General features: G+C 29.1%; 1 protein-coding gene and 1 long non-coding RNA gene across 3 annotated transcripts; one reads left to right on the top strand and one right to left on the bottom strand.

Annotated features, from left to right (window-relative positions):
• Positions 1 to 6,402: 6,402 nt before the first annotated feature.
• Positions 6,403 to 9,090, top strand: LOC107466436 (uncharacterized). The gene is given in 5 exon segments (XM_052254710.1): positions 6,403 to 6,913; positions 6,916 to 7,241; positions 7,995 to 8,180; positions 8,528 to 8,653; positions 8,957 to 9,090. Coding segments are annotated over 5 exon segments (1,233 nt in total). The 5' UTR covers positions 6,403 to 6,429; the 3' UTR covers positions 9,068 to 9,090.
• On the bottom strand, positions 8,131 to 9,446 carry LOC107466437 (uncharacterized). Of its 2 annotated transcripts, XR_001587710.3 has the most exons (4): positions 9,349 to 9,446; positions 9,147 to 9,205; positions 8,880 to 9,067; positions 8,131 to 8,615 (listed from the first exon to the last, which is right to left on the bottom strand). It is a non-coding gene; the product is annotated as an uncharacterized LOC107466437 (long non-coding RNA). The 2 variants fall into 2 exon arrangements; XR_002367490.2 differs by lacking the exon at positions 9,349 to 9,446 and having other exon boundaries at positions 9,147 to 9,331.
• Between the last annotated feature and the right edge of the window lie 3,553 nt (positions 9,447 to 12,999).

Below are 12,999 nucleotides of genomic sequence, written 5' to 3'. Positions count from 1 at the left end.
TGATAATAAAGATAATCATCCATATCATTTCACGTACATGTAAGCCCAGATTTCTATGTTGAGTTTCATCCATCTCGTGGGTCTAATCATTTGTCTATTTATATGCTACGGATGTCATGATTTTTGCCAAAATTTTTGTGCTAACAAGATCATTCAAATAATGATAATAATGTTAATCATCCCCATCATTTCACGTACTTGTAAGCCCCATATTTCTATGTTGAGTTTCATCCATCTCGTGGGTTTAATTATTTGTCTATTTATATGCTACGGATGTCATGATTTTTGCCAAAATTTTTTGTGCTAAAAAGATCATTCAAATAATGATAATAAAGATAATCATCCCCATCATTTGACGTACATGTAAGTCCAGATTTCTATGTTAAGTTTCATCCATCTTGTGTTCTATTCATTTGTCAATTTATATGCTACGGATGTCATAATTTTTGCCAAAATTTTTGTGCTAACAAGATCATTCAAATAATGATAATAACGTTAATCATCCCTATCTTTTCACGTACATGTAAGCCCCATATTTTTATGTTGAGTTTCATCCATCTTGTGGGTTTAATTATTTGTCTATTTATTTGCTACAGATGTCATGATTTTTGCCAAATTTTTTGTGCTAACAAGATCATTCAAATAATGATAATAACATTAATCATCCCCATCCAGCGACGGACCCATAAAATTTTAAGAGTAAAGGCAAAAATATATCTTAAAATAAATTTTGTTGAACATTGTTAATTATATTAAAAATATAATAGAGATATAAAATTTAAAAAGAGTTATTGAACACTTGCATGGCCGAATGCAGTGACGGACCCAGAAAATTTTAGGAGTGGGGGGCAAAATATATATATATTAAATAAATTTTGTTAAATATTATTAATTATATGGAGATATAAAAATTAAAAAGAGTTAGCAAACACTTTTATTCTTAAAATACTATTTATTATATATAATTTATAAAAAAATTATGTTTTTATTTCTAAAATTTAAACTTAAAACATTTTAATTAAATTATAAATAATTTTTCATCATAACTGATTTTATTCTTATGCATTTTTATATACATTTAATAATAAAAGACTGAATCAATTGGCACGTTAACGCCTATTAAACACTAGCATTTATAATTTGAAACTATAATTGTATATAAATACCATAAAAAAATAAACCTATATATAAAAAATATGTTTATATCAAATAATAAAAACTTAATTTACAATTATTTTTCTTTCTTTCTTTTTGAAATAATTAATTTTTTATATATTTTTTAATTTATTTTTGATATATTGTTAGATTAAAAAATTTATACATAATTGAATTTTTATGTAAATGTAACATGGTTGATACAATTAATCGCTTCTTTCTTCTTTTCAAATCTCCTCATACTTCTAATTTTCTGTCTTTTTCTTTTTCAATTTAACAAAATAAATATTATTATACGTTAAATTTAATAAAAATATTATTTTTAACATAAATCTAAAAATAATACTTTATAAATTTTTGTGGGACAAAAATAAATTACATTAAAATAAATATATTAATTTATATAGAATTATTTTTTTTCTTAAATCTAGTGGGGGCAAGTGCCCGCCTCCTCTAATGTCTGGGTTCGTCCCTGTCTCCATCATTTCACGTACATGTAAGCTCCAGATTTCTATGTTGAGTTTCATCCATCTTGTGGGTCTAATTATTTGTCTATTTATATGCTACGGATGTCATTATTTTTGTCAAAATTTTTGTGCTAAAAAGATCATTCAAATAATGATAATAAAGATAATCATCCCCATCATTTTACGTACATTTAAGCCCAGATTTCTATGTTGAGTTTCATCCATCCCGTGGGTTTAATCATTTGTCTATTTATATGCTACAGATGTCATGATTTTTGCCAAAATTTTTGTGCTAGCAAGATCATTCAAATAATGATAAATGATAATAACGTTAATCATCCCCATCATTTCACGTGCATGTAAGCTCCAGATTTCTATGTTGAGTTTCATCCATCTTGTGGGTCTAATTATTTGTCTATTTATATGCTACGGATGTCATTATTTTTGTCAAAATTTTTGTGCTAAAAAGATCATTCAAATAATGATAATAAAGATAATCATCTCCATCATTTCATGTACATGTAATCCCACACGTACATTTAAGCCCAAATTTCTATGTTGAGTTTCATCCATCCCGTGGGTTTAATCATTTGTCTATTTATATGCTACAGATGTCATGATTTTCGCCAAAATTTTTGTGCTAGTAAGATCATTCAAATAATGATAAATGATAATAACGTTAATCATCCCCATCATTTCACGTGCATGTAAGCTCCAGATTTCTATGTTGAGTTTCATCCATCTTCCCATCATTTCACGTACATTTAAGCCCAGATTTCTATGTTGAGTTTCATCCATCCCGTGGGTTTAATCATTTGTCTATTTATATGCTACAGATGTCATGATTTTTGCCAAAATTTTTGTGCTAGCAAAATCATTCAAATAATGATAAATGATAATAACGTTAATCATCCCCATCATTTCACGTGCATGTAAGCCCCAGATTTCTATGTTGAGTTTCATCCATCTCGTGGGTTTAATTATTTGTCTATTTATATGCTACGAATGTCATGATTTTTGTCAAAATTTTTGTGCTAAAAAAATTATTCAAATAATAATAATAAAAATAATCATTCCCATTATTTCCCGTACATGTAAGCCCAAATTTCTATGTTGAGTTTCATCCATCTCATGGGTCTAATCATTTGTTTATTTATATCCTACGAATGTCATGATTTTTGTCAAAATTTTTGTGTTAACAAGATCATTCAAATAATTATAATAATGTCTTCCCATCATTTCACGTATATATAAGTCCCAGATTTCTATGCTGAGTTTCATCCATCTCGTGGGTCTAATTATTTATCTATTTATATGCTTATGATTTTTGCCAAAATTTTTGTGCTAATAAAATCATTTAAATAATGACAATAACAATAATTATCCTCATCATTTCACGTACATGTAAGCATATTGAAAAAAGAAATATTATAGATGTAAGCAATTGAAAATATAGACTTTCAATCAGACATACAAACAATTAAAAAAATAAATGTCATCTACATAATTTTTCGTATACATCTTATGTATACAGTTTTATTTCTATTATTAAAATGATAAAAAAAAAGCGCAGATGATGTTAATTATATCCATCTTTTTCTAAGTGCATTTAAAAATATAATGTTATTCATAATGATTAAATGGATATTTATTCAAATATACTATGCAGTCAAGTAATTTTTTAACAAAATATACTTAAATTATGGTGCACTTTTTCTTCGTATGTATATAACTTTAATATTTGAATTTTCATAAGATGGAGGTACTAAATGAGATTCGCTTTATATATCTTCCATTAATTAAAAAATTACATCTTTCAAAATGTAAAATATTTATTAAGAACTAAATCAAGAATTTAACTTTTATGTATTGTTAATATAAAAAAATTTAAATAAATAATTAATTATATATTATCATATTTTTTAAATTTTATTATTTAAAAATTATATATCGTTGAGAGACTAAATTATATTTACTAAATTTGTCTTGGATTTAATGAAGGGTATTTTTCTTTTTTTTCTTAAAAGCAAAAAATATAAAAAAAATGGTTAAAAATATACGAAGTCAGAACTAGCAAATAAATCTGTTAGGAGACTTCTTAAACTGTGGATCTAATAGTGAAAACCACACGTGACTCGTCTCCTTCTTAAGATATAAACATGTGTTGGAACAAAACTACTAATTTTTAGTACATGTGACCAAACCAAAAGGGAAAAGAAGAAAAATATGAAAATCAATTGAATAATAATAACCAAGTAAGTAGTAATTAACAAGTATAACTAATAACCAAGCATATAGTAATTGAATAATTAATTATGAGTATATGTAAAGATATATCCATGTAAAAGGCCTGGTCATAGGTCAAACGAAAATCCACTGAGGGAAAGTGCCACGTGGCAAGAAGCTAGAGAGGGTTTGGGTCATGTTCTTGGCTTAGCGTGAGGTTCGCGTTGACGCCCGAGAGTGCCAGGCTGACCTCTCCAACTGGGACCAACCCTTCTTTTAGAAACCCTTTAAATATTCCCAACACACAACAAATTTCATAACTAATTTTTTCTTTTTCTTTTTACCCTTTTCTCTTTTTTTATTAATTAATTAATTAATTACTCTCTAATTATTACATTACATTACATTACAACAGCGATAACAACAACTTCGATGGTTCTCTTCTCCTTATTGGAGTGGTGTTCTTGTTCTTTAATTACCTTGGTTTCATTACTCAGCATCACATGTGTCGGTTGCCAACACCACCACCACCACCACCCAGTTATTGTTACATTTTCCACTTCTTCTATCTCACTACCATTATAAATAATTCATACACCCTTTCTCTTTTTTGTATCCCTTTGATTTGATTTGCCTCGGTTCTTGTGAGAGCAGGATAGAATATTTTAATACACCATGTTGCAGGATGTGTTTGATCAGCCACTGCCACCAAAGGTTGAGCAACAACTCCCCATTGTAATTCCATCAACCCATTCTTTTGATCCATGCATGCATGGTGTTTGATATATGTTCTCATAATAAATTAAATTATGCATGTGTTCTTGTAGCTATCTTTGGTTTTGGGTTCTGTTGTATTGTGTCATGATGTGATCCTAAACCAAAATGTTTGTTCATGTGGGTCATCAAAAGTTTTATTTATTTTCTTTCTACGGCGTGAATTTGTGTTTTTTTTTTTTTTCATATGGAATTACTCATAATTGATCTTGTGTTTCTCATCATGAGATGTCTAATGTGATCATGTACTTGTTCTCTCTTTTTCATGCATGGATGAATGGTTAGTTCTTTGTTTTTGTATGCAAATATTAATGTGTGAATGTTATTCCCCTCCCTAATGGCGATATTCGCAGAGCTAACAAAGAAGCTATTAGTACCACTCTTCTTAATTAACCATTCGAGAAATCTAGAAGCCATTTCTCAAATTCTTTTTCTTTTTTCTCTTTCCAATTCCATCCTTCAATGTCAATTTGCATGGAAGAACGAGTTCTATCTTTCTTTTTTCTGACAATAATTTATAAAGTTGGTAAGCATATAATAATGCTTCTTTGACTGTGGCAATAAGAAAGAATATTGATTCTTCTATAAGAACTTGCATTGGCTCTGACCCTTTTTTTTTCTTCCAAGATTTTATCCTATCCAATCCAATCCAATCCAATCCAGGACAAGCAAAATGTCATTTTCTAAGAGAAGGGCAAATTGTTAACTGCATCATAATCTCATTCTGCCTTGTGATAGCCAATTGAACATAGCTTTCTATTATTGTGGAATATATGTGCTTGGTAAATGTTTTTTAAAACATCTAATTTTTCGTATTTCGTATCAATACTCATTTTATTGGCTTTTAAATAAAGTGCTTACTCTAATGCATATTGAGAATGTACAGAGATAAAAGAGAGTATATATCATATTTTGTGGGTTCTTTCTCTTTCCTTTTTTTTTTTTTTTTTTGGTGTTAACTCTGTATATTATGTACATTCTTAATCTGTACGTGAGTATGAACCTTTAAATAATAGTATGATCTTCACTTAAATATATTATTTTCATTCACTTTTGGATTTATTTATGCGAAATAACCACTTATTTTATAATGTTCAAATAACATCACTCAAAAAATAGTTCAAATGTGTAGCTTTTTGTGTTCCTTTGAGTGCCTTTCATTTGTCATTGAAGCATAATCAACATGCACATATCATGAGGTTCCTTCTTTCTCTAACAACTGTATATGGTACAAACATTTGGTACCTTAGCTTCTTGCATGTCACATTGTTCACATGAAGGCATAGATGCACATCCTTTTCAGTGAAAAATAGCTCAAAAATAGCCAACCCTTTTGGACAATTTATTGTCCTTTCATGACCAAATATAAATTCAACCTATCACTGGACCATGCAACTAACAAGATTTGTATGCAGAAATAGTCCTTCTTGTAGAAAAGGACTTGTAATGATGAACATATCTGATATTTATTGGTGTGCAATGTCACTCACTTTTCAGAAATGCTCACTATTTGACGATGAAGACATGCAATAAAATAAAGCTTAGACTGATTAGAGAATATTATCTTTTGAAAGTTCAAACTAAGAGATTGCTATGTTATCAGAACAGTCTCATTTCTATCAATATCAGCAAGAAGAATTGGGTTCATTCTCATAATGGAAAGGAACTAAAAAAATAAATAAATAATAATAATAAAATTAATGTAGAATCATTCTCCTATTCTACTTGTGTTCTTTTATATATATGAAGTCTAATACCATTATTCTGAGAGTGGTCTTAGTTGGTATTTAACTATTTATCAGTAGCCATGTTATTAACAATGCTCTTGTTTCACTGGCTGCAGGATGAAATTTCAAGCCCAATCAGTGCTAGACTTTTTGAGCTATGTGACTCTGATTTGTTCCCAGAAGCACTTCAAAACTCTGAGGTTACTTCAAGCTCAAATTGTTGCTATGAAGAGAACTCCTCATATGCAACAAACATGTCTCTAGCATTAGAAGTAGAAACCAAGTTCAATAACAATAACAATAACAATAATACAAATAGCAATAATAGCAATAACAGTGTCACCACCCCAAGTAGCACCACCACCACCAACAACAACACAACCAACAGTAGTAACCTGTCAATCATCTTTGACTCTCAAGAAGAGCTTGACAATGACATCTCTGCCTCCATAGATTTCTCATCTTCACCTGCAGCTTTCAATGTTCCACCGATGTTCCCAGTCACAACAAACCATCATCAAGAACAGTTTGATTTCTCTTCTNNNNTGACACTAGTGCTGTTGCACCTCCTCCTCCTCCTCTCATGGGGGCTCCTCAATTGCCTTCTGTCTTTGAAGAGGATTGCATTTCTTCTGCTGTTCCTTCTTATGTCACTCTCAACCCTTCTTCTCCTTCTTGCTCTTATCTCAACCCTGCTGCCATTCCACCACCTTACATGCCTCCTGCTGGTCCCCTGGCCACCGCCTTGTCGGCCGACCGTGCCGCTTTGTTCACCGGAAGCATGCTTCTTGGCTCTGAGCTTCAGAGACCAGACCTTGAATACCAAGGTGAAAATGGTGGAATTTATTGTACAGATTCAATTCACAGAGTGTTTAACCCTCAAGAGCTTCAGGTATGGCTTATTCGCAAACTACATTAATCATTCTCATATTCTATATTATTAGGACAGGATGCAAAATGAGTCTAAGATTCAAAGAAAATTCTCTAGATTTCTTGCTGCTTTAACTTTTAAGTTTGGAAATTAGCCTGACCAATTAAGTAGCATACTGTGTACCATTTCATCTGCATACCAGAACGTTATATGTATATTTTTCACATAAAATATTTACATATGGAGTACCACATATTGCGTACCTGTTCCATTCCAGAACGTATTGCGTTCCATGTAACTATGGTTCTTAACAAGTACTTACTTTGTCATTGTTACCTTTTGATACATCCTCAAGACTTAAAAGTACCTTGACCCAAAAGATGTATCAAAAAGTGATGGTAATACTTAAAAAAAGGGAAGTGAGGGAATAACAATTAAGGAGAGGCTTTATTACTAGTGGAAATTTTGCAAAAAGAGCATAGTCTATACAAATTTCTAAGAAGCTGATACCCCACATAAGATAGATGCCGCATATCCATCATAATAGTGGCTTGCTAGCATATAAGTCCTTTTAGAATGTCACCTCTAAAAAGTAGCACAAATTTGGACAAATAACAGGAAAGGAATCACTTCTTTTAACAGAAATTGATAATAAAAATTAAAAACAGCATAATCATTAGAAAAGACCATAATAGTTTATTGGCATGTTTTTCCCTTTATGTTTAAGAAAGAAAAATAACTTATGATTTTTTTCCTTTTTAATTTCGTTGGCAGGCACTTAGTACTGAGAGTCAGCAACTAGTGGCTGGAGGTGGGAGTTCTGCCAACTTAACACCAGAAATCTCAAACTTGGAGGACTCTAGCTTCAAGGTTGGGAAACTCTCTGTTGAGCAAAGAAAAGAAAAGATTCATAGATACATGAAGAAAAGAAATGAAAGAAACTTCAGCAAGAAAATCAAGGTACTCTTAAGTCTAAGTACATTAATCAAATTTTAATGGAGTAAACTTCCATTTCTATCTATGAAAGTTCAGAATATTGACAAATTTATCTATGAATAAACAAAACTAACTTTATACTTATGAAAGACGAAAATTTGTCATTTCTATCCATAGAAGTTCAAAATATTGACAAATTAGTACTTTTGTCATATAGAGAATATCTTTTGTGGGTACAAAATGAATTTCATTTATTCATGGTTAAATTTGTCAGTATTTTAAAATTTTATGGTTAGAAATAGTAGTTTGCTCTTTTTTGCTACATATTTTGTGAAGTTTCAATTAACACTGCATGCAAATTAAATGTACAGTATGCCTGCCGCAAAACTCTGGCAGATAGCCGGCCGCGAGTTCGAGGAAGGTTTGCAAAGAATGATGACTTTGGAGATGCTCAGAGACCTGCAAGTAGCAATCATGAAGAAGAAGATGAAGAAGAAGTAAGATTCCCTAGATGCTGGAGCACATTCAATTATTAAGGCCAATATCAGCACACTTTTTTGTTTAACTTTGAATTAGAATCGATTCCTGGCAATGTAAAAAAATTGATTTTGACTTTTTGAGAGATAATGTTTTAGTTGTTCACTCCCATAATCAATTACAGACAAAAATAACTTTTACTTCAAAATCAATGAGTCAAAAGAAAAATTCTCTATCACTTAGCACCTTTTCTGAATTATTGGTTTGTTGGCATGATTCCACAATCTAACAAACACGCCTTTAATTTTATCTTTTGAACTTAGCAGGTAGTTGTGAAAGAAGAAGATGATATGGTTGATTCCTCAGATATCTTTGCTCATATCAGTGGAGTGAACTCCTTCAAATGCAACTATTCCATCCAGTCCTGGATTTGACTAAAACAAAAACCAAAAAAAAAATGAAACAAAATGAAAAAAAAAAAAAGAGAGAGAATAGTTTGACTAGTACACCTACAATTTTTAGCTTCTGTAGAGCTTTTTCAAAAAGGGCCCTGATCCCACTCCAGAATTCTCCTACATGGGTTTCATGGATTGAGGAAACTGAATAAATAGGGGTCCTGATGATACCATACAAATAAAAGGAAGAAGAACAATAGCACATTATATATATAATATGATATGATATGATATATATAGAAAAGTAAGCAAGTGTATACATTTTTGCAGACAATATCTTCCTCTCATTACTTGTACCTACTACTAAGAATCACAAGTTGTATTAATCACAAAATTCATATATTTGAGTTGCCTCCACATGCTATAGAGGAGCTCATTCATGTAGTTTCTTCTCATCATACTAAGGGACTACACTTTGACCTGTTTTGGTTAATCAAAGGCCCTAAGCCTTTTTCGACCTTTTTCGATTGGGCTCCTAACAAAAATTTAAGCTCAAAAGAACAAAAAGTATATAATTTGCATACTCGAATACATAAATAAGTTAAAATTAAAATTAACATGCAATCTATTAGAATACTCCTCGTGCTTAATTATAGATTTCAAAATCTTAAAATCTTTTATTCGAAGTAACAGATAATAAAAAAGATGTCACGTACAGAATTTTTTATGAAGTAATGTTACACATCCAAATCTTTTTATAAACCAAATTTAAAAATTTAAGCTCAAAAGAACAAAAAGTATATAATTTGCATACTCGAATACATGAATAAGTTAAAATTAAAATTAACATGTAATCTATTAAAATACTCCTCCTGTTTAATTATAGATTTTAAAATCTTAAAATCTTTTATTCGAAGTAATGGATAATAAAAAAGATATGTCACGTACAAAATTTTTTATGAAGTAATGTTACACATCCAAATCTTTTTATAAACTAAATTTAATTAAGTTAAACAATAAAATTTGAAATAATATTAGTCATAGCTGATTTTTGTTATTTTAAACTAACTTGATTAAACTTGATTAATAAAAAATTTAAATGTATAGTATTATTCTTTTTTATGCTCAAAAAATAATTTTTTTCTATAAAATGATTATTTATTGTTCTTCTAAAATATTGGTTACTGTCCAATATTCAACTGGGTCTTAAGTATTATTTGTCCAAATACATCGTTTTTGGGGACTCAGTCTCATAGGACAATAATAGTGCCAACATTGATCAACCAATATTCCTCTTTGGTTGCAAGTAAAATTAGTGTCCAAAACGCTTCATCACTCAACTAATTGCAACCAATATTCCTCTTTCATTCTTTCTTGGTCTCAACGAATATTCCTCTATATATTTTCCAGGTTTTTTTTCTTGGACATGTATATTTTCAATGGCTCTTTTTCTTACAAAGAACTCGAAACCGAATCATGGGCCTGTATTTTATAACTTGAGTATGGACCCAAAGGTGTGTTGAGAAACATGACCAGAAATTCAAAGAAAAAGAATGTCACTAGGACAAAAAAAAAAAAACAACAATGTCACTAAAATACGAAATCATGGCTTTGAGGCTTTATATGCCTCAATAATGTAGTGTATGTGAGTATGTCTAGGAGTATTTCTGGCGTGATTTAGAGCGATTTTGAGTTAAAAATGATTCAATTTAAACACTAATTTTATTTGTAACGTGGTTCGGATCAGATAAAATTTTTTTTTTAAGAATCCGATCCAAATTTTAAAATTAAATATACATAACAAGTTTTAAAATCAAATTTTAAATAACCAACAACAACAAGTTTTAATAATAATTTGAAAAACTAACAATAACATAACAATAGAAATAAAATTATAGGTTAGTTAAAATAAATAAATTTTATTTTTTACATAAAATATTTATTAAATAATAATAATAATACATGAATAATATAAAAATATATAACAAATTAAACATATTATAAATAAAATTATAAATATAATAATAACATAATAATATTATAACATATTGTGTAGTTTGAATTGGATCAATTTTAAAAAGTAAAATCCAAATTCGATCTGATTCATACTGTTTGCAAAAACTAAAATCCAATCAAATTTAAATTAATGTAATTTTAATCAATTTTTTATTTGGATTAAATCAGTTTGGATTTGAACACTCTAAATGTGTCAAGACAAAAAGGAAAAAAAAAAGTATTTTCATTTCTGTATTCTTAACCAGAGTCTAGCTATATCCTTGAAATTAGTGTATCTCATCTAACACCAATCAAGTTGCTTGCTTCCAGTTTTTGTTAAATCTATATCATGTTAATTTCAAGGGCAAAGAGCCAAATATGGCAGCACCTCTATTTTTTTGTCCATGCCTCCTTGGTTCATCTAAGTTAATTGTTCTTTTCTTTATGTCTTACTAACAACAAGTTATCCTTTTCATTGTACTAAGTTTTCTAAACATACTTTATTGAAAGTTTGGGCTAGTAGAAAAAATAATCTTATTGAAAAGTAACTTTAAAATAAAGATAAAGATATAAAATATTGTTTTGATTCATAATGTTTGGGTCAAATAAAATTTAAATAAATAAAATAAATTTATTTTAAAATTTATAGATATTNCTTTTTTTTTTGTCATACATATTTAAAAGTAATTATTATGGTACAAAGTGCCATGCATCCACGTCATTTCATTCGTAATGAACCAATATTTTCCATGTCACTTGTTAATTAATTAAGGCAATATGAACATGCTAATTTAGTTTAGTCGAATTAAGGGTTGATAATATATTTAGTGGCAGACAACATACTTCAATGAAGGAGAATAATAAACCAACACTTCACGCAAAGAGAAGTAGCACGCAGAAGCTTCTCTAAATGAACTTCATTATGTGCATGTTTTGAATTTACCATATATATTTGAGATAAGAATTTGGTTTTTATTGATGCGTACAATGGCACAAAAGGTGTATATGATTGGCATTTTCACTATTAAATCGTAATTGAAAGTTATGTATTTTGTTGGCGAAGAACATGGTTATTGGTATACTAGTAGTTCAATAATGAAAAATCGTGTTCTGTGATTTGAAATTTTTGGATCCCTCAACATACGAATATTTTAATATATCTATTAGACTTGGACTACTACTATGACAATTAGGCTCTTGTGAAGAAGACAAATAATATATCATATAATATGAAATTATGAATATAGTAAGGGAAACCAACAAGTTAGGTCATTCCTATATATGAACTATGCTTTCTTTTTGTTTAATTCAAATTTCAAATTGGTTGTTGGAAAGACAACTCGGACTTAGAATATAAACATTTCTTTGTCAATCATAATCTAAAACCAACTATTCTAGATTATATATATATATTTGGTGACCTCTACATTATATATATTAAACGAATAATATAAACGCGTTTCCCACAATAACATACATCATGGCCTCCTAAGACACCAAAAAAAATACATCATGACCTCCTTGAATTCATATATATTTTGTTTCATGTGTGGAAATAAAGAGTTGTCGTTACACTACTTTTGTTTAGGAAAGATTCATTATTGTTAGAAAAAGTATAGATAGACGATAAAAATATTAAACAATATGAATAATAAATATATTAGATATTCAATTTACTAGGTGTGCAGATATTTATTTTAATATTAAGATTTAAAAGAGTAATTTGAAGGTGTAGTATGTTTTAATTATTTGAATTGGGTTCGTTGTTCATATAGTTCAAAAAAATTATTGATTATCTAATATAATTTGTTAAGACTATATCTATATATTTTGCTTAATTTTTGTTCGATCTCGACACAAATATCAATGATCTCAATTCGAAAAATAAACACAAATTTTCATAAAAAAATAAACTCAACCCAAAATTTATCTATTTTAATGTCTAAATAATTTTGCAAAAAGTGAAAAATACTAAA

The sequence above is a fragment of the Arachis duranensis genome, chromosome 9 (genome assembly GCF_000817695.3).
Source record: "Arachis duranensis cultivar V14167 chromosome 9, aradu.V14167.gnm2.J7QH, whole genome shotgun sequence".
Lineage (NCBI taxonomy): Eukaryota > Viridiplantae > Streptophyta > Magnoliopsida > Fabales > Fabaceae > Arachis > Arachis duranensis.
This window is presented reverse-complemented; position numbering and strand designations above follow the sequence as displayed.